The sequence below is a fragment of the Meleagris gallopavo genome, chromosome 19 (genome assembly GCF_000146605.3).
Source record: "Meleagris gallopavo isolate NT-WF06-2002-E0010 breed Aviagen turkey brand Nicholas breeding stock chromosome 19, Turkey_5.1, whole genome shotgun sequence".
NCBI lineage: Eukaryota > Metazoa > Chordata > Aves > Galliformes > Phasianidae > Meleagris > Meleagris gallopavo.
Genome location: NC_015029.2, coordinates 9,287,128 through 9,308,064, shown reverse-complemented (window position 1 = coordinate 9,308,064; position 20,937 = coordinate 9,287,128). Strand labels below are relative to the sequence as shown.

The 20,937-nt window shown below is 48.4% G+C and overlaps 1 protein-coding gene across 2 annotated transcripts in view; it reads left to right on the top strand.

The window, feature by feature from the left end:
• Positions 1–20,480, top strand: part of NR6A1 (nuclear receptor subfamily 6 group A member 1) — a 54,976-nt gene extending 34,496 nt beyond the window's left edge. The window contains exons 2-9 of one of the 2 annotated variants that reach the window (XM_031556250.1): positions 5,897–6,127; positions 8,227–8,282; positions 10,256–10,413; positions 11,292–11,516; positions 12,066–12,320; positions 16,574–16,695; positions 18,697–18,849; positions 19,842–20,480. In XM_031556250.1, the coding sequence (XP_031412110.1) occupies positions 5,897–6,127; positions 8,227–8,282; positions 10,256–10,413; positions 11,292–11,516; positions 12,066–12,320; positions 16,574–16,695; positions 18,697–18,849; positions 19,842–19,930 (1,289 nt within the window). In that variant the 3' untranslated portion in view covers positions 19,931–20,480. Of the gene's footprint in view, positions 1–5,896; positions 6,128–8,226; positions 8,283–10,255; positions 10,414–11,288; positions 11,517–12,065; positions 12,321–16,573; positions 16,696–18,696; positions 18,850–19,841 lie in introns of both variants that reach the window. The other variant, XM_010721066.3, reaches the window with a different exon arrangement.
• The last annotated feature ends 457 nt before the right edge of the window (positions 20,481–20,937 follow it).

Below are 20,937 nucleotides of genomic sequence, written 5' to 3'. Positions count from 1 at the left end.
CGGGACCGCGCTGCCCGCGCTCCGCCCGGCTGCGCGCTGCGGGTCCGGAGCGGGCGGTGGGAGCGGGGAGCTGAGAGCCGAGCGCGGCGCTTTGTTGCGCAGCGCTGCTGGGTTACGGCGGCCCGGCGCTCGGAGCTGCGCTCTGCCCGGCGCGGCGCGCAATTAAAACAAAATCGTTTGTTCTGTGGCCTGATTTGTTTGTGTTTGAAACTTCCTAATCCGTTGGACCATCTGGAAGAGCTTTTTTTAGTATCGTTAATTACGGATGGTACCGGGGTCATGCAGGCTCCCGATAAGGCAGCTCCACCCCCCCCGGGACCAGCGCTACTTCGCGGACACTTCACGGCTTTTTTTTTTTCCCCGTGATCGAAGGCGGTGGTAAAGCCCCGCTTAATGCGCTTCGGAGTCGGGGCAGAAATACTTCGTGTGAAAGCACTGAAGGGAAACGCGTCGGGTGCTCCCGGCCCGAGCTGCCTTGTGCCGGATCGGCCTTCCTGCGGCTCCCGGCCGGCCTGCCTTAACCCGGCATCCCTGCCGCACAGCGCTGTGCTCGCTCGTCCAGCTGGCCTCGGTAGCGCAGTCATTGTAGGAAGGGAAGCTGTAATCTTACCGCTTTGCAACTTACCAATTTTAAAAAAATGGTCTCAATCAGATTTTAATCAAGAGCATATGGCCGTGCTGGAACAGCAGTGGTTTTTGTTTTTTTTTTTTATATCTGGGATAACAGAAAGTTGATGGCTGAGGAAGCGGAGCTCTGTGTTGATGTGCGCGCTGTGAGCAGAGCTCCCCCCCCGCAGCTGCAGGCTGCCGTTCCCTGCGCTGGGGCACAGTTTGGTGAAATGGGCTTTTGTTCCCGGGGCTTTGTGCAGCTGGCCGTGCCGGGCTGTGCCGAGCTGTGCCATGCTCGTTGCCACAGGCTGCGCTCCAGGTGAGCCGTACGGCTCTGGTGGTGGCCCTTCTGCTGGGACGTCTGTCCCTGCATAGAGTCACGGGGTTCCCCTGATTTCTGGATGGGGGATTTCTTCTGGCTAAATCCTTCTGCAGGAATAAATCGATATGGAATGCATCTGTATGCGTTGGTTGCAATTAGTGGGTGAGGTAGCACACATAGGTGCACTGACTGAGCACTCTGTGCCTCCTTAGCATGACATCTTTTTACAGTAGGAAGAAAGAGGCGGCAGACTGCCTATTCGCCCCCCCTTCCCTTTTCTTTCCTGAGGCTGTCCGCGTGCATTAACCTTTCCCATGGTTGGTGTCAGCTCCCCAGGGCGATGCCCGGGCCCCAGCAGCTCAGTCACTGTTTTTCTTGAAAGGAAAAGAAAGTGAAAGAAATTGCTAGGTAAGAGAAAGGGGAAAAGTGATCTCAGCATGTCTGCTCAATGGTGTTTGAGGCATCATTGGAGGGGAGAGGCAAGTGAGGTTTGGGTGGGATTTAACACGTGTGAGCTGTACTCCCTGTCCCCTGGCAGCTGGTGTGGAGCAGCTTGGGAGTTCAGCATGCTGAGCAGTGCTGTGAGCCCAGAGCTCCAGGGAGGGTGAGTCAAGAAGCAGAGGAACGAGCTGTGGTGGTGAAGATGTTAAAGCTATTGATAAATTGCAGTGCTGAGTGTCATCTGTAATCTTCTTCTCAAGGGGACGTTTTCTCTGTTTTAAGGTGTGTTCTGTTGCACAAGCTGGAATTTCTGGGAGCTGCAGCTTCCATCATCGCTTCTCAACAAAACTAAATCCCAATAAATTCCCTTTTTGGGATCCCCAGTGGGGGTTTTACATCTTCTTGCCTCTGGGGTGCAGAGGTGTCAATGTTGCAAAGCCCCGGTGCTGCAGGCAGTGCTCTGAGCGTGTGCACATGGACTCTGTTTCCTGGCAAAGCTTTCGCGGCAGCTGGAGCTGCTGTGCTTTTGAGCTGCGGAGCCTTTCTGCAGCCCTGGGACTGCTGGCATCTGTTCCCCCGGCACGCGTGGTGCTGCCAGCCTGTCCCGAAAGCAGCGAGCGATGATGGATGCTTGCTGAAGTCTGAATGCAAGTCCCAGCACTTTATTTGCGATGTATTTCTCTGCTCATTTGTGTGCTTTAATGCTTTCTGTACTTGTGTTTTCTGTGCTTGTGTACAAACGTGCCCAGAAAGTTGAGTGCTGTGTGCTTCAGTAGGAATCTAAGGCATTTCCTCTTGAAAATTCACAGGGATTTTTTTTTATTATTTTATTTTTTTTTTAGCGTTATCAAGAGTACTCATTTCATTGAGGGAAAAAGTAAGTCTTTTAAAAAACAAGTGCACGGCTTCTCCTGTGCAGACAAGTAGAGGTCCCCCCTGCTCCCTCGCACTGTCTGTGTGACTCTTGTGTAACATCATAATATTCTTGTAGAATTTACGTTGTATTAAAACGTGGTATGAAACCTACCATGACCTTTGAAAACAATACATCCTTTAATGTGGCTTTGGGGAGGGGTTAGTGAGAGAGTAGCCATAAAAATCTTCAGGGTTCAAGATGAGGTTGAGATTTTTGTGAGTGCTTTTGTCGTGGCAGCAACTGTTTGATTTAGTGGCCCCTGCGACAATAGGTGGTGAGAACAAAGCCGGAATATCCCGCGTATGAGCCCGTTATGTGTGAGACCCATCAGGAGAGCTGAAAGGAAGGATGTTTCCAGATAAACCACATGCAAGCCATTTGGAATAACTAATTATCAGCGGCTTTGGTTCTTAGTGAGTATTGTCACGTGTGGCTGTTAAAACCAGAGGAATTAGTGGGAGGAGGGAGGGCTTCTTTGCTTCACACAGTTGTTCCTACAGTGTTCCCGTGAAATTTCAAGGTGAAGGGAGCTGAGGGCACCCCAGTGCAAGGCTGCTTTCATTCCACCTGTGCTTTACAAGCTCTGTAAGGCTCAGCCCCAGCGATCCCGGTGTTGGCTCACAGGAGGATCTTGCACTAAATAGCGTGAAAAATAGCAAAGGTCGGGAGCTGGCAAACCCGTGGGCTGCAGTAGGATCATTGTGGACCTGACCACAGTTCCTGCAGGATTTTTTAAACCGCTGGAACTCTCAGCAGTTTTGTTGGAGTAGCAGCTTACAGGGTACATGTGTTTCTCTTTCTCTGCTCCCAGGAGGTTTGTTTCTTTGTTCGTGATGTGTGCCACTGTTCTACGGTGAGTTTTAATCTGGAAACATCCCAGTGAGGAGTTTTTGCAGCACGGCACGTGCAGCTTGAGGTTCCAGCGGCAGTGGGGTTGCTCACACCACTGCCTGCTAAGTGGGGAAGTGGGCACTGCGAGGGAGGGCCCTGATTCCTGGCCGCTTTCGTTAGCCGTGCTTCCTATGTTCTCTTGGCGACAGCCCTATTCTTCCCATAACAAAAAGCTGTGCCTGGAAATGAGCCCTCATTTAAATCCCCACCATTGGCTTGCAGCCTGTGTGATGGCAGCGTGTGATCGCAGTGCTGTGCGAGGGGAGGGCAGTGGGTTTGCAGCACTGTGCAGGGTGTGGGGCTGCTGCAGGCCGGGTTCACGGCTCCGGGAATGGAAGGGGTGAGGAATGGAGCCGGGGCTGCGCCGAGTGCTGCAGGGAGGTCTGCTGGCCACTGCTCAGCCCCCTCAGCTACCAGAGAGCTGGAGGTGGAGATGATGCAGTTCCCAGCTGTGGGTGTGCCTGGGCCTCCAGCGAGATTCCCAGCCTGCTGAGAGCCTCGTGGTCGGTCCTGCTGCCTCCTGGGGCACATACCTGAGCTGGTCAGTCCTGTAGAGCAGGGAGTGCTGAGGAGCAGCGATGACACCACAAAGGCTTCTTCAGTTAAAGTTTGTGTTTCCTTTGCCCAGGCCTTTATTTTAAGTTTCTAGAACAATTGCAGTGAAATTTGTGAACTTGCATGCTATTCATTGCAAAGTCTGAAAAATGACTGCCAGTAGGTTGTGGTTACTACTGGGTTTGAGCTGCGGAGAGAGGCACGGATGAGAACAGCAGCTGGCTTAGATTTTTGGTTGGCTCGTGGAGCTGAAAACTGTTTTGTTCCTGACCCTAATGGGCTTGGCTCGTTTATTGCTATTGAGCTCGGGTGTTCTCTGGTAGTAAGGAGCTACCCAGAGGTTTGTCAGCTGATACAGATTTGATGAGGATCTGAGAGCACCTGGCTGTGGCTCCTGTCCTGCTCCGGACAGAAGGGTCTGTGATGCAGCCCCCCAGGCAGCAGGGCTGAGGGCGGGCAGGCACGGCCTAGGGGTAGAGCTCTGCTGGGGAGCTCCTGCTCCTCTCCTGCTTCTCCAGCTTTGTGCTGTGTGTGGTAACTTCCCCAGGCACTGCTGCATGCTCCCCATTTCCCCGTGATTTGAGCCATAGCTATTATGGGAGCTTCTGGAGCAGTTTCTGTTCTGTGATTTGAACCTTAGGCAGCAAAGGAGCGATTCCACACATCAGGCCCCTGGTGGATGTACGTGCTTCCCTCTGCCTTCTAAGCAGTTTGCTCTGTTGTGCGAAGGGCCGAGGGTGGCTGCTGGAGCTGGGTCGCAGCACTCATCCCTGGGAACTCCGTGCAGCCATTGCCACCTCCTGGTGCCTGTGGAAGCTGCGGGCCGCTGTGCACATCAGTGCTTAGTTGTGTTCAGGCTAAGAAATACCAGAATGAAACCTTCTTAACCAGCTCTCAGAGGAAACACAGCACAGTGAGACGCAGAGGTGCGGTTCCCTGAGTCTTGTGACCAAAACCCACGCAGAGTTCTTCCCATGCCTGGCCAGGCTAGGGTGTCCATGTGTCCACATAATGACTGACATTTGGGAAAGAAGCCGAGTGAGGGATGCGACAGATCTATGTGTCCCACTGCACACAGGAGTAGTGCCCACCTTCTGAGCGTGGCTCTGCTGCACAGTCAGGACTTCGTTAGGTTAAAGTCCTGGGGCAGGAGACATATGAGAGGTTCCTCTGGCCTGTGGTTGGACAGCTGTTGCTGCTTAAGGCTGCAGCAATTCGGTGCAATTTGCTGCCATCATTTTAATGCAGTTAACTTTTAACGTGAAGCAGGATTTAGATGTGAGCATACCTCTAGGTTAACAAAGTTGGTCGCTTTAGTCATCATTTACTTTTTCTTTTCCATTTGACATCCATGTCTGTGAAGATTTCTGTGTGCTCACAGAGGTTCCTGCTGAGCGGTGCATCATTCCTCTTCTGTCTCAGAGAGGGTGTTACAGTCTTAAGATACTGAATTTAAAATGACAGCGCCTATTGCTGGGGGTCATACAGTTTACATTTTTTGTCATCCAGAGGCCTTCCAAAGGTTTAGAAAAGGAATAGTAAAATCAAGTCATGGCAGCTTAACCTCATTATCGTTTTGGTAATAACACTCAGGATGTGGGTGCGTGTGTTGTACAGTGAGGTCTTTGCGGAGGTGGCCGTGTCTCCGTGTCCCCCTCCCTGCCCCACATCCCAGTGCCACCTTCCCGTGTGCGGTGCAGCATCCCGCTGGTGTCTGCCAGGCATTCTGTGCTTTCAGTGCAGGGACTTGCGTGCAATTTGTAACCCAAGAAGCACCCGGTTTTCCAAACTGCTGTACATTTCTGGTAAATCATGACTAAGAAAGAGAACATTTCCAGAGGCTGTCTTTGAGACAAATTTGGGGTGTACTGTTCTTTGTTCTTGTTGTCACTTATTGAGAATTCCTGGATTTGAATCCTGTGGGATGTGGTGAGCTGAGATGGTTTAGCCACGGAACCCTGCATGCTCCTGTGCCCGGCAGTAGGGCTGGCTGGTGCCTGGGCTGCTGGGAGAGGGGTTCCAGCATGAGCACCTGTGAAATGTACTGTTTTGGAAAGGTTTTGGGATGTGGCCACGGGGGCAACTCCAGTCCCACTGGAAAAGATAACATGGCTTGGTGAAGTTGTTTTGTTGACCAGAGAGCCCTTTCTCTTCTCTTCCAGATGACCGGGTTGATCAGCGAACCTGCCTGATCTGCGGGGACAGAGCCACGGGTCTGCACTATGGCATCATCTCCTGTGAGGGCTGCAAGGGGTTTTTCAAAAGGAGCATTTGCAACAAGCGGGTTTACAGATGCAGCCGAGACAAGAACTGTGTCATGTCACGCAAGCAGCGCAACAGATGCCAGTACTGCCGGCTGCTCAAATGCCTCCAGATGGGGATGAACCGGAAAGGTAAAGAAACGTGAGCTTGGCAGTGGTGGAGTCTTGGGTGTAAAACAAAATTGTAGCTGATCTCAGACAGAATCATCCTTTGCCTTTTCAGCGTAAATAATCAAAAATTAAAATTTTATTTGCCTAAATAAGCAACCACTTAAATAAATCTTGGCCTATCTCAAATTTTTTGGTTTGCCTTTGCCCCACCCCTGCCCCTAAGGCAGGCGGAGCCCCAGCTCCTCCCAGCTCAGTCTTGCACAGGTGGGAGCATATCTTGTCATCAGAATTTTATAAATGGGAGCATTGTATTGTAAAATGTCTAACTCTGCTGGGAGATCCCTTGTGCAGGGCCACAGGCTCTGGCAGTGGTTCCAAGGCCATGCTGGTCTTTGCTGCGTGCCCCCATTCTATGGAGAACACCTTGTGCTCTCCCACAGGTGTCCAATGCTGCTGTCTGTCCTGGCACCGGGCGCAAAGCTGCGTGGCATGGGGCAGCGCTGCCATCTCCTGGCCAGCAGGTCCCTCGTCCTGCAGCTGCGTCTTTGTGGGGATGGGACACAGCTGCTCGTGGGCGGTTATTCAGGACTCTTTGCAAGCACATCAGGATTGCTGTGTGCAGCAGGGTTTTGGAGCTACACCTAAACATTTGCAGAGTTCACAAGGTAGAAACCTCCCAAACGCACAGCGCAGTTGGTGAGGAAGGGACAGGTTGGCAGGGTCCTGCGGTGAGTCCCGTGCTGCCTGCTGGGGACAGGCTTGCCAATTTGAGAAAATTATTGCATAATCAAGCTGCAAAGTTACTTCATAACTAGATTTACATTTTTGAATCCAGATAAGCCATAGAGCTTAGCTTCTGAAAGGAACTTGCTTTGAGAAGAGTTTGGCTGCCCTGCCTGCTGGAAGGATGACAGCTCTCCTGGGCAATGTGTGTTTTGAACCAGCCAGCCCTCTGGAAGCCTTTTGATGGTCTACCAGCAAACCCAAACACCTTTTTGCAGTTTTCATAGCTAGTGAGGCTTACAAAACTTGCACTTAGGCAAAACATCTTGAGCACAGTTTAATCTGGGAGACAGAGGAGTTCCGAGACAGAGCTGTAAACAGCAGGGCATGGTGTTAGTCAACAAAGGCTGAGTTGGGTGTTTATCTTCACTGATATCCATACAAAACATCTCAGCAAATAGAAAGTATTGCCAAGCATCTCCAGGTACAAGAAATTCTTGCTACAGGAATTTTCACTTAGATTTTCTCTCGTTTTCTGCTTCTGGAGAGCCCCCCCATCCCCATGCACTGTACAACAGGGACAGCGACAAGGTCACGGTGCAGCTGGGAGAGCCTGCTGCCAAGTCTGCCCGGCCGCTGGGAAACAGCTTGGGCCCTGATAAACATGGGGATGGGGACCAGGTGGAATGGAGGCACTGCAGACACTGCTTCTGTGGGCTTGCTGCGGTGGGAGGAGAGCTCCAGCAGCACCTCTGTAATTGGCCTTCACTGCAACTTTCTGTAATTTGATTGAAGAGCCTTATGAACGCAACTGCTATACCGAGCAACCGGGCTGTTCTTCTGAAACGAAACCGCTTCGCTCAGTGTAGTAACTCAAATTTTAAATGGATAGCTTGCATGGAGCTAACTCGGTGATTGCTTTGGGAGAGCTGACCCCCCGGAACAGCGGCAGTGTGAGCCAGCTGCAGTGAGGTGCGTTATCTCTGTGTTGTCTACAGCATCAGTGGAGTCTGTGCGGGTGCAGCCGGGCCTGCATCAGCCTCACAGGCTGAATGGAGTGGACTTAGATGTTCTACTGTTCACATTTCATTTTCTAGTATTGAATTATTTCAAGAAGAGCAGTAGAGTTGCTTTCCGTATGCCATCCCTCAAATTAAGATAAAATTGTCATAAAGGACGGATTGTTCCTTCATTCTCTGTTGCTCAAGAATCTCGCGTAACTCTCCAAGCAATGTTTGTTGCCACAGAAATACGTTGCTGTTGGGGTGAGCATCACTGTGCTCCAATGCACTTTAAGCAGAATTAATCTTTTAAGACATAAAAATTGTTTAAAAATAGTAAATATCTATTTTTAAAATAGCATTGTTGCTTATCAAGATTTGGTTGTCTTCTTTCAGCAATCAGAGAGGATGGCATGCCAGGAGGAAGAAACAAAAGTATTGGACCTGTCCAGGTGAGCACATGCAGAAATTTCTCCAGGGCTCTCTGTTGTTCTTGTTCTGATGACCTTGGCACTCATTTCTGCAGCAGCTGGGTTTCTCCCTGCTGTGGCTGGGGAAAGGCAAGCAGCTGGCCATTTTGGGATGGGGAAGGTGAGTAATTTCTGCAGGAGGTGCATTTTCCAAGTGCTTTGCTTGCCATTACTCCTGATTCTAGCTGCAGGGAGCCAGTCACGAGCAGCACACCCTGGAGTGGAGAAAGAGGCACTGAGTCCTTTGGCAGGACGCAGGGGCAGTGCTGCTTTGGCAAAGGTCCCCCAGACTTGTCCCTGCCTCCTGCTAACAGCAAGGGTTTGCCATCCTGTGTGCTGCAGGTGCGTGCCACAGACAGTAGGTCTGTAAAAGTAAAGTAAGTAAAGCTCAACTCTGCTGTCTGTGGGAGAGGACGCGTTGCAGCCTTGGGGCATCATGGTGGCTGCCTGCATGGGCAGCCTGGGATCCCTGCACTGCTGCTTGAGCCGTCAGAGCTACCTGTCCTTCGTGAGCAGCACAGGGACCTCAATCCCTCCAAAGCTCCCAGTAAATCTTGCGGGCTGTGCACTGCAATTTCTTAAGTTGTTGCAAGAGGAGCTCCCAGTAAATGTCTTGCTGATTGATGACATAGCTTGTCTGGAGATGTCTTGTAAAAAGCGAGGTAATTCAGCACAGCAGCCTGTACTGCGTGTGTGAGGCATGACGGCTGTTTCCAGCTGGCTTCTGGAGAAGCAGTCTTTAAAAAGTTTACTGTTTATTTTAGTAAAACAGAAAGAACACCAAAAGCATTTTCTGAGACAACACACCTATGAAAGCACTACTCACTACAGTGCAAAATGAAAAACATGAAAAGCCAGGCAGCCAGGAAGTGCAGATCCTCTGTGACTGACCAAGAAGAAGGCAAGAATTCCTGCAGCCCCACTAGCTGCCAGCAGTGGAAGGGATGCAGCTCAAATCACAATAAAAATCGTATAGCACTTTCTGCTGTTTGCAAACATCATATTTATGTTGTTAGTTATTGATTCTTAAAGTCCATGTCGGTCTATCAAGGAAGAACAAACATTTATTTCTGGCCAGGTGATGAGTCAGTTTTTAATGCCTCTCTGCAAAATGCAGCTTTAATAGAAGAACGGCCTCTGCTAGTCACAGCAGGCCCTGGCCCTCTGAGCTCTGCGTGGTTGGTCACTGCTGAGCCATGGATCGTGCCATCAATTCCATGTCCTGGGATGGATGCGGCATTTAATTATTGCACTCTTCAGATGTTGTACCTGGTAAACCCAGTGTGGTTGTCTGACAATTTTCCAGGGCTGGAATAAACTGTTCAAACAATGTTAGGTGCTTGAAAATGATGTTCAGAGGTCACTGCCCTTTCTTGCATCATGTCAGTGCAACGTCTCACCATGCAGAGACAGCCTTGCTAAGAGGAAATACAAAGAATTTAAAAAACAAACAAACAAAAAACCAAACCAAAAAACCCCAACTCAAAACGTCGATGTTGCATATTTCTCACAACTGATGTAACTCTTCCCCAGGAGCATATGCAGCTCCTTGAAGTGTTGCACCACGCTCAGTACTGAGTGATGCTCTATGGACTGGCTGCAACTGCTCTGTGGTTTTGCGCTCTTTGACAGTGGCTGATTTATGGCTCATTGCTGTGTGTGTCTGACATAATCCTTTTGTGTGTCCATTCCTCTCTGCTCTGTTATTGACACTTGAATTGTACTGCTGGAGCTGAAGGTCACCGACATCAGCTGTAAATAGAATTTTTTATATGTGTTGTTAAATGTAAAGGGAGAACGTGGTGTTTCTAGGAAGAGTGAAGTGTTTCTGCAAGGGCAGGCCGGCTCCAGCCCTGCTCATTGCGGTGGGCGTTCGCATATGGAAGCTCTGCCTTGTTTTCTGTTCAGTGGAAGCAGCAGCTTGGCACTAACTGCAGTGATCTTATTTCTGAAAGATATCAGAGGAGGAGATTGAAAGAATTATGTCCGGACAAGAATTTGAGGGAGAGGCAAACATGTCATGGAGCAACAATGGAGACAGCGACCACAGTTCCCCTGGAAATGGAGTTTCTGAGAGCAACCAGCCTTCGCCTGTGTCTACTCCATCTTCAAGGTGGGAATTAACTCCGGAAGAGTTTCATCTTGTAATAATTCTGACTGTTTCCCTGAGTGATGCTTGGGATGAGTGTAGGAGAGGTTCACTGGGAATACCTCTGTGCGAGCTGAACGTGCTGCACATCCTTACGTCTCTAAGTGCACTTTCGGAAAGACAGTAACTGGATTGAGAAATACTGAATTGAGAGGTGAAATGCTCATGTTGAAATAGAAAAAAAAAAAAGGCAATGTTGAGTTAAAATTCTAACAGTTGAACTAGAGCTCTTAATTTGTATTGATTTTATTTTTTTTCCTTCAGATTATGGAGAACTGATTAGCTTTTACTGCTCAATCTGTATAAGCTCTTTTGCTTCACTGTGCTCAGATTTTGAAAATAAATGAATTCCATTTAGGTTACTAATTGGTGGTGTTGTATTGTGGGCTACCATTAGTGCTGGCCTCCTGATTCAGCATTGGACACAGCAAGGATCTCAGGCTTGCAGTCCATCTGCTTTCAGTTGCACTGTAAGCTAGGAGGTATTTGCGTTCCCTGCCAATATGAACTATTTAATTTACAGTCATAAGTTCTGTCCCTTTAAGAAAGCAGGAGTGGAAGTGCTCGCTGCAGTCGGGTGTCTGCTCAGAATGGCTGCTCAGCAACTGCTCCAGCCCTTTGCTCACAGGAACTGGCCGGAGCCGTGCTCAGCACGAAGCACCCGATCTGCACCTCAGTTATTTCCAGTGTAGGATTTAAACACAAAGGGGTTTTTCATTCTTTCATTGATATTTTTTTTCTTTTCTGTTTTAATCCACATGTTCTGTAGGTGGGTTTTTAACATTTTAATGAATCAGGCGGAATGCTTTTAGTATATTAAAAAGCTTTTCCTTTTCCAGTAGGTCCGTGGAGCTGAACGGATTCGCTGCACTCAGGGATCAGTATATTGGGACGCCAGTGTCCACGCACTATCAGTACCTCCCGCACCTTTTTAGCTATTCTGCTCACTCGGCGCTGGTGCCCCCCCAGACGCGCAGCCTGGACCCCCAGTCGCACAGCCTGATCAACCAGCTGGTGTCAGCCGAGGACCTGGAGCCGCTCGGCACACCGATGCTCATTGAAGACGGGTGAGTGTGCAGCCCTGAGCTGTGCTGCAGTGAGCTGCCGTGCTGCGTGGGGGGCTGGAGGTGCAGGGAGCACGGGGAGCTGCTGCAGCCGCATTGCAGGCAGCAATCCAGAGCCTCGGGGCCGTGCCTGTGGCTGGGACTTCGCAGAGTCGTTCATGCTGTACGTGCTGGGCTGAGGCTGCGCGGCAGCGGAGTTCAGTGGTTTCACCCTGGGGTTGCACTAGCTGTGCACAAGGGCTGCTGACAAGCACCACGGCTGGAAAAGTACGTGGGACTGGAGTAAAGCGGGGTCAGCTTGCAGGGACCACTTGCCCTGTGCCCAGGAGCCTGCGGGTGTGCCCGGGGTGAGCCCCAGCTGCAGAGCTTCTCCTCTGGCCCCAGCAGGCACTGGCAATCGCCGCTGCCGCCGCCAGGTGACACTCTGGGCACCGGCGTTCCGGGCGCTCGCACACCAGTTCTGGTGACATTTTTCTTGCTTTTCAAGTGCCTTGTCAGATTGTGTCATTCCGTGCTTTTAATTTTATGCCTTCGTATTAACTGTGCCTGCAGGTATAAAGTGACTCAGGCAGAGCTGTTTGCATTGTTGTGTCGTCTGGCGGATGAATTGCTTTTCAGGCAGATTGCTTGGATCAAGAAGCTGCCGTTCTTCTGTGAACTCTCAATCAAGGACTATACCTGCCTGCTCAGCTCCACCTGGCAGGAGCTGATCCTGCTTTCCTCGCTGACTGTTTACAGCAAACAGATCTTTGGTGACCTCGCAGATGTCACCTCCAAGTACTCGCCCTCTGACGATGAGCTGCACAGGTGAGGTGCTGGTGGGAGTCCTGTGCTGACGGTGTGTGCTTGAGACTTCGCATGTGGCAGGCTGTGGTAGTCAGTGCTGAATGAAAGCTTCCTTTTGCAGGGAGGTGTAGGATGTTTACTTTCCTTTTGGTCATGCAGCTGGAGTCGATGTCCTGTGATTTCAGTTTGTGGTTTCTGTTGAGACTGACAATTTTTCTGCTTAATCTCTGTGGCTGTTCTGTGTTTCTCAGCGCATGGCAGATTTCTTCCTAGTTTTACCTGAACTTTCTCTACGTCCTTCTTTAAGGATCTTTGCTACATTTTTAAAATCCATTTTTTATTATTATTTCTTTCATGAAAGTTGTAGAAATCAAACTGTGAGGGAGAAAAAACGCAGTGTGGATGAAAGTCCATTTTTAGCTTTTGTTTTCAAGCTAACAGCACTAACAGCCGGAGAGGCTTCTGGCTGCCTGAGCAAATAGCTAGACAGAGACTTTCTGGCCATTGTAAGAGAAAACATGTACTGGTTGCATCATCTTGAGGGTGGCTCTCCTATAGCAATGCCATCTCACTTCAGCACAACCCTACAAACCACCTTTATTGCGGTGAGAATGAAACTAATCTGACACTGCGTAACCCTGAGATACAGAAGGTCTTATTGAAAAATTGTTTGGGCAATGGAAAGATTGTTCACAAAGCTGGTTGTCTTTATTATCAAAGTGTTCATTATTAATTGCCATTTCATTGTTTTGATTTCATAAATGTAAAGATGTTGCAATTTAGCTGTTGTTTTTCCGTAATCTGTACTATCTGATGCTCTGAGTAACCTGCCTGTCATTTATCATTTTGGCCAGGGTGTTGGGTTTTCATTCCCTTTTTTTTTTTTTCCTTTTTGTGGTCTTGGTGCCAACCAGATCCTTTTGGCAGCAGTCAAAATCTCACAATGTCATGATGAAATAGGTGGGATTTACCTAGGCTGCTGCCCACCTTCTGCTTTATCGTTTGCTCTGTTGGTGCTCTGCCTGTGCTAGGCTTGGCAACATTGCAGGAGTCATCGGGGGACCTAAATGTTTAGTGAGGAGAGATTTACAGTACGTCTCTCCCCTCAGGTCGTCGTATCACCAAGCAGTTCCTTGAGCATCTCCCTTCACCCCTTGGAGACCAACTTGCTGAGGGCCACAGGGGAGGTGAGGGCTGGCCACAGGTGCCTCGTTTCCTGGGGCAGGTCCCTGCTCCATGCTCAGCCCGGCTGTTGCCATTCATCCTGTGCCTGGTGCTGCTCCTGCAGGGAGCAGCGTGGGTCAGAGGGAAGCACAATAACACTTGTTCCTATATTCATCCTTCCTTTTGTTGGCACTATCCTGGTCAGAGCCTCAAAAGAGAAGAGTGTGTTTCATTTGGAATTTGTGATAAATACGAGCGGGAGGTAAGAAAACAGGACAAAGGAGGAACCTCCCCCTTCAGAAACGGGCGATTCAAAGCCGGTAGCCTCAAGTCCTTCAGAGGAGATCTGTGCACAAGGGTGAAAATAGGCATTCTTAGGAGTGGAATGCTGCTGGGGTCTCTTCTGATTTAGCTTTTCAAGTATCGCTAATTGTCATTAAGGAAAATGGGAAAATGCGCACCAAAAGCCATTTGCGGGAAGCTGCACAGATGAGGGCTGAGTCTCTGTTGTCTTTGTGGCAGCTTATCCATAGTGAAACTGCCTGCATGTGGCAGGGGGACATACGCTCCTGACAAGCTGTTTCCTTCGAATTTGTGAGGAACTCATGAAGAGAGGTTTCTGCCTTGAGGGGTTTCTTGAAGAGCTTCTGTTTCCTTGGAGAACTCCAGTGCTGATTAGTGGTTACTGCAAAATGAAGTTTGGTCTCGCAGCCAGCTGAAAACAATTGCTGTGAGCTGTGCTGGTCCAACTCGTTGGGGTTATTTCAGTATTTTGCAAAATGACAGGAGCAACTTTAATGCTTAGGTAGGTGACAATGAACGCATCAGATGAGCTCCTGTGTCTTATTCCACTCTTAACAGCGGGCTGAGCGTTCTCCTGGGCTGGATCAAATGTTTTCTTTTCTTGTACTGTTTTCTGTAGGTGAATATGAAATGAATGGATTCCTGACCTCCCCCAGCACTCTTCTGATAGCACTTCTCTTCCCCCTCTTCCCAGCTGATCCTGATAACCCATAGCCAGAAACTCGCCTGGTATAAACTGTGAGGAAAGGTGTGTGGAGGAGTCAGTCCTAGGGAAGAAATAGGGCTGTGAAAAACAGAACAGCTTTGTTTGAAAGGGGGAGGAAAGTATGCATGGAAAACTAAGACAGTTCAACTGCAGGAATGAGAGAAGAGCTCTCCTGGATTTATGAAGTGATGAGTGGCTGGTAAAAATATGCATGCTCTAAAAACAATTAAACTCCACAGACAACTGAGTGGTCTTTGTGCTCATTAACTTCTTGAGCTCTGCAATCTTGCACCTGCAAGATTTTTAATGTCAACTTGAGAGCAAGAAAACTTGTACAACTTTAGATTAGCCGACAAGGCTTTCATCACTTACAATATTACTTTCCTGAAGAACTGACCCGAAGTTCAGATAGCTTGTTTTCACTTCTCTGAGGCCAACCTCCACCGTGCATTTTACAAATAACTTTGAAGTAAACAAACATACATGCCAAAATAAGGTGTTATTCACTGAGAAGAGTTCTATTTTCGTTCTATTCAGAGCTGACTTTCTGGCTGCGCTCTTATTCTTTGTGCGGCACAATGGCAGAGCGCAGCTGAAGCTTGCCGAAACACTTCTGTCCCACTTCTGAGGATTTATGCAATGCACGCTTTCTTTGAAACCAGTGATGTTGTGGTGAGAGGCACTCAGGAGAGGCCGGTACTGGCCATTTGCACACGTGGGCAGTGCCTGCAGGCACCAGAGCTGCTCTGCACCCTGCAGCTCGCTGCTGCTTCTGCCCTGCAGCACGGGGCTGGGTTCTGTGCCCTCGGGTCTGCATCGGGCCACTTCCCGGGGTGGAAGGGCGGTTTCCCTCTGCGAGGGGCTGCCCTCTGCCACCTGTTGGTTCCTGGCTTCTCTTGGCCAGGGTGGGAGCTCAGAGGGAAGCCTGCAGCTTGTTTTTAACGGACTTCCTGTGTCTGAGGCTGATGGTTTTTGTGGAAACATCTCATCCCACTCCTGTTTATAGAACTTCTTGGATGTTTATAGTCGTGTGTATTGGACTGGGCTCCCCCACGGGACTGTATCTCCTCACTGTTTGCTTTGAGCCCGTGCTGCTGTGTGACAAATAGTCCATCTCTGTGTGCTGTGCTGACAAACAGCAGAGCGACCGTGCAGGGAACTGGGAGCTCTGAGTGCGAGCAGCACGGGTTCAGAAGCAAACGCACCTTGTACAGAGGGAGAACTCAGGACTGGCAGTAGTGGTGGCTGCAGGTCCCAGCGGTGGGCCCATGACAGCCCTCGCTGGTGGCAGTGCTGCTGCCATTGGGTTTTAGAGTGTGTGTAGAAAGCACAGCAACTCCTGCATGGCCTGTTTGGAGGGAGGGCTTCAGAAGGAAGTAGCCTTACTTAAACTGCATGATTCACCTCAGGCATTGTGTCTGCAACCTGGAGTTCCACCTGCGTTGGTTATTTGTGTCTTGGTGCATATTTGTATTTCTGAGGAGGGTCCAAGCCTTACTGCAGTGTCTCACCACGAGAAGCTCTCAGCTGAGGAAGATGAGCAAAGCATAATGAGCAATAAATATGGTTGTATGGAAATATGGAATCTTTGTCATTTACTCATGGGAATTTTAGGGAGGTGATGGGTGGTCCTCACCTGTCCATTAGATAATTGGGGAGTGTTGTTGTGCATGGGTCAGTGTGATTCTGTGATGTTAATTCAAATGGCATTACACAGATAAAAGAAATTGTGGGCACTTCTGGTGTTGGAAATACGAAGTGAAGGAAGATGCCTGCCCTGTGAGCTGGGGAGGGGGAGGCACTGTCCTGATGGAGACCTGGGGCAACACAAGTGTAGAGAGGCAAAGCAGCCTGCCTGTAAGCATACAAGAGGTAACTGCATGTTCCATGCTCCACTGGACACTGGAGCAGGGTGGAGATAAACAGAAGCACTTCCTTCTACTTCCATTTAACAGTCCCAGCAGACTTGAAGCAGTTTTGGTGAGGGTTTTTGAATACTATTGCAAGATTTAAAAATCTCTGAAGTTACTAAAATGAGCTTCTTGCTTTTCTTATGTGATCTGTGCCCCGCATATGTTGATGTGTGATCTCTGTCCTCCAGATTTAGCGAAGAGGGGATGGAGGTGATGGAGCGGTTGATCTACCTCTTTCGCAAATTCAACCAGTTGAAGGTCAGCAACGAGGAGTACGCATGCATGAAAGCCATTAACTTCCTAAATCAAGGTGAGTCAGTGAAGAGAAGGAATCAGTCCTGCTGGAGGAAGGACCTGAGACTCAGGGATTGATGTGGGCTCTGCAACCCCTCTGCTGTCATGCAGACAGCAGACGTGTGTGAGGAAGTTCTGGAAGTGAAGGAATGCTTTGCTTAGTTGCTTTTATTGCCTTCAAATGTAGACACCAAGGACAATGCTTGTGCCATAGGTACAGTTGGAACGTATCTAAAATGTTCACATCAGAGTAAGAGTGTAACAGGGAGATTGGTAACGTTTGTCTGGAGAACATTTGGGTGACCGATTTCTTACCAGCTGCCAATGAACTTTTCACCAGTCCTCTGAAAGTCATATTGGTGTAGATAACTGTTTAGGCCAATTAACAATTAATTTGCCTGATTTTTTCCATCGTAAATAACAATCTTTCACAGATTCCAAACTGAAAATGCATTTGTTCTTCTGCTTGGGAGGGCGGCTTTGTAAAATTGGTCTGCCCTTTATAGAGTTTTCCTGACTCTTGAAGTGATTTACGTTCAGGATTTATGCTTAGGTCACCTAGTTGGCTTCCTATTTAAAGTCTTCGTCAATATATTTTCCTATTCCTAATGCTAAGTCTTTAAAGGGGAAAAGAAAATTTATGTGCAGGCAATGAATTCTGCCTAATGAGGAATGGTATCTTCCTGTTGGTTAACCAATGTATTAGAGCCAGCACTCAGCCTGTTGCAACACCCTTGAAAATCTTCAAATAAGTCAATGCAAAATGAAATGTAGATTAGTTCTTCAACATGTGAGGAGATCCTGGTCAGTTCCTAACAAATGTGGTGGGCTTGAAATAGTTCGGAATCAATAGGTTTGTTGTGATTCCCTTTCCAGTAGTTGGTTGTTGCCATTACATGTCTGTGGAACCTCTTGAGACATGTATTTATTGTTGCGTGTGCATAAACAAAGACAAATATGGAGAGGAAAATGCTTAATAGATGATGCTCAGCTGTAATTTTGGAAATAAATGTCCCCAGAGTTTTTCATACTGTGAAAGATAGTTGCAGTCTGTAAAATGTGCTGAAAACTCCCTCCTCCCCCACTCATTTTCACCAGGAGATAATGCTGACTCTTCAATGTGTGCCCGGGCTCAGATTCCGGTTTGCTTCCCTGGGCAGTTTCCTGACACTTCTTTAGCTGTCTCCATTGTTTTCCAAAATGTATTTTCATTAACTTCCTGTCTTCTTTTATTTTTAGTTGAAGTTCGCAATTTTTTATGTGACATACCTGAAAATTATTTTTAAAAGTCAGCTCTTGGGCAGCAGATAAATGCCTCTTCCGTCAGGTTGTCTCACAGGACTGAGCCCGCAGTGAGGGTCGCATAGTTTCCGTATCCAATGCATTGGATCCCCCCCAGGACACCCAGCAAATGTCACTGATCATGCTGAAAGGTGGCAGTGGCACTTCCTGCCACGCTGATGGCTTGGGAATGTCCATTTTCCTTCGTGTTCATTGCCTGACATGGATAAAGCTGAATTTTAAAATAAGAACTTGACAAGTTTGCAAAGCTCGTTTGACGTAATTCATAAGCAGATGGGAAGAAATATGATGATACCTTGAATTATAGTCAAAAGCTTTCCTCAGCCAAGATGATACAGCCAAAATCACCGTGTTTCTGACTGAGGAAGTATTACATTGGATCCGCTGTGAGGACAAAACCTTGACATGCAGCTGCTTTACAGAAGCCAGGCAGGGATTTAAGGTTGCTAGAGCTGTTATCTGCGAGGAGTGCCCTGAGCACTGAAGATGAGCAGGTTAGGGCTTCAGCTCTTCCCATCCATGTCTTTGTGGAAGGAGGCTTTGTGCCCAGACACACCGGACACGAAGTTGCTGTGTAACTGGGCACTCAGCCTCCAGAACAGCGACCCAGATGAGTTTTAGAAGTCAGTCTGTCCTTCCTGAAGAAGCACGAATCTGCTGCTGTTCTCAGTTGTTTTCCTTATGTTTTCATCTCTCTGATCATATTCTCTTTCAGACATTAGGGGTTTAACCAATGCATCCCAACTGGAGCAGCTGAATAAGCGGTACTGGTACGTTTGCCAGGACTTCACAGAGTACAAATACCCACACCAGCCAAACCGTTTTCCGGATTTAATGATGTGTTTGCCAGAGATACGATATATTGCAGGTAACTTCTGAGCTCTTCTCCCACTGCGATCATTTGCAAGTGATGAAATCTTGCTTTTGAAAAAAAAGTTAACGTATGAGAATGGAATCCTTGCTCACGTTGCTGGAGGGTGTTCATGTGAGACCTCGTTCTGTTCGAGCTGTTCCCCTGGCTTTGAGGCAATCTCCGCCACCCCCAGGTCGCTCACCCAGGCCGACTCCTTGGCATGTTGTCCCCATTGTGCTGCTGTGCCAGGTCCATGTGCTGTGTGCTCGTGCCCCGCTCCCAAGGAGTTAGGCCTCACCCCGAAGTGCCCACTTCAGCATTTCACTCAGGCTCTGTCCTGGCTCAGAGGCATTTTGTTTCAAGGAGCACCAAGGTGTGGTCCTGGTGTGAGTTGTTTCAGGAGGAGCAGGGAAATCCCTGCACACTGCCTGGGATGCTCAGTGAGCAGGGCAGCAACAGACCTGCAGGTAACCCCTGCCTCAGCTGCTCTGGGCCTCAGCGCCTCTGAGACATGCAGGTGAAGTTCCTAGCTCGATTGTGTCGCTAATTAGATCTGCAGGATCTGGTGTTATTAAGACATCGTTTGTTCCCAGATGTTATAGTGAAGGAAGATACTTGTCTCCTTGTGTCAAGGCTCAGTGTGCTTCGTCCTACCCTGTTGTAACAAACCAGATAATAATCACATAATAGCTCACATAATTTACTCACTGAGATCAACAAGGGAGTTTGAGGAGAGACAGGATTTAGTCTTTCCCAGTTTCTATAAATACTGCTCCATTGTGGAGAAATCATTTTGATCTGACTTTGCCCATTTATTTAGCTTTCATTTCAGTAAATAATAAATCCTGTTGTGCCCAAATGGGTATCAAATGTCTAATGCAGCAGTAGGATGATTAACTGTTTCTCTGAGAGGTTCAAGGTAAAACCGTCATCAGTGGAGCTGGCTTAGGTGTCTCTCGGAAATCTGATTCAGGAATGGCTGCTAATTCTGATCTTTTTCTTAACAGGAAAGATGGTGAATGTCCCACTGGAGCAGCTGCCTCTCCTTTTTAAGGCCGTTCTGCATTCCTGCAAGACAAGCGTGAGCAAAGAGTGAGCCCGGCTTGGCCCCAGCCCGTGCCTTACTCTGTGCCTCAGGCAGGGAGCGGGCTCACCTCCAGAGGATGGGGGAAACATGATCAAGGCAGGAGGGAAGTGCTGAGACAGGGCAACGGGTGTCCCTGCCTTTGTAGCAAGAATCTTTTGTTTGTTTGTTTGTTTTTTGTTTTGTTTTTTACTCTTTTTCCTTATATATTTATTTCACGACAGAGTTGAATGTATGATCTTCAACACGATGCACATGGTTCTGTATGAATGCAGCAGATGCATTCTCCAGCAGTTTACAGAATGTGAAGATGTTTAAAGTTGCAGTGTTTGTTAGGGTTAGTTCTTTTGTATTTTGGGGCTGGGGACTGAGATGACTAAGACTACCTCAAGGAGAAGATGCTGTTCGCACACTGCTCTTTTCATGATTTGTATCCAGAAGTGTTTGTCATAGAATGCAAACTGCCTCATTGACAGAGCTGTCAGTATCCCAGATGGACAATTTTGGAAAAGGGGGTGTTAGAGAAGTGCCAAGTCTTTTTTTTGTTTGTTTGTTTAAAAAAACGAAAAAAAAAAACGAAAAAAAACTAAAAAAAAAGAAAACCTAAAGGGGGAAAAAAAAAAGGGAAAGAAGACAGGATGTGGAGATGAAGGGAAGTCTGTCTGGCCAATAGGTTTCTTTCCTCCAGCAGTTTTCAGATGCAGGTAGTGCCTGCAGTTTTCCTGAATCTTGCGACCAGGATTTTAGGGCTCCAAGACAAGAAGGGCTCTCACCCTCATTCCCAGCTCCACCTGTGGGATGGTGAGCTGCCCTCCTTCCCTCGCCTCCCCAGCTGGGCTGCCACTGTTGCTGCAACACCTTTCTGTTCGATTGAAACTGTGCTGTTGCAGTTCATGGTAGGCTCCCATCATGGCAGCAGTAAGGTACTCTTTTTGAGAGAGAGAGAACTGTAATTCTAATTGCTTCCTTAACGTTCATTTTAGGCTCATAAAAACAGGAAAAACCTACTGAGGGAAGAG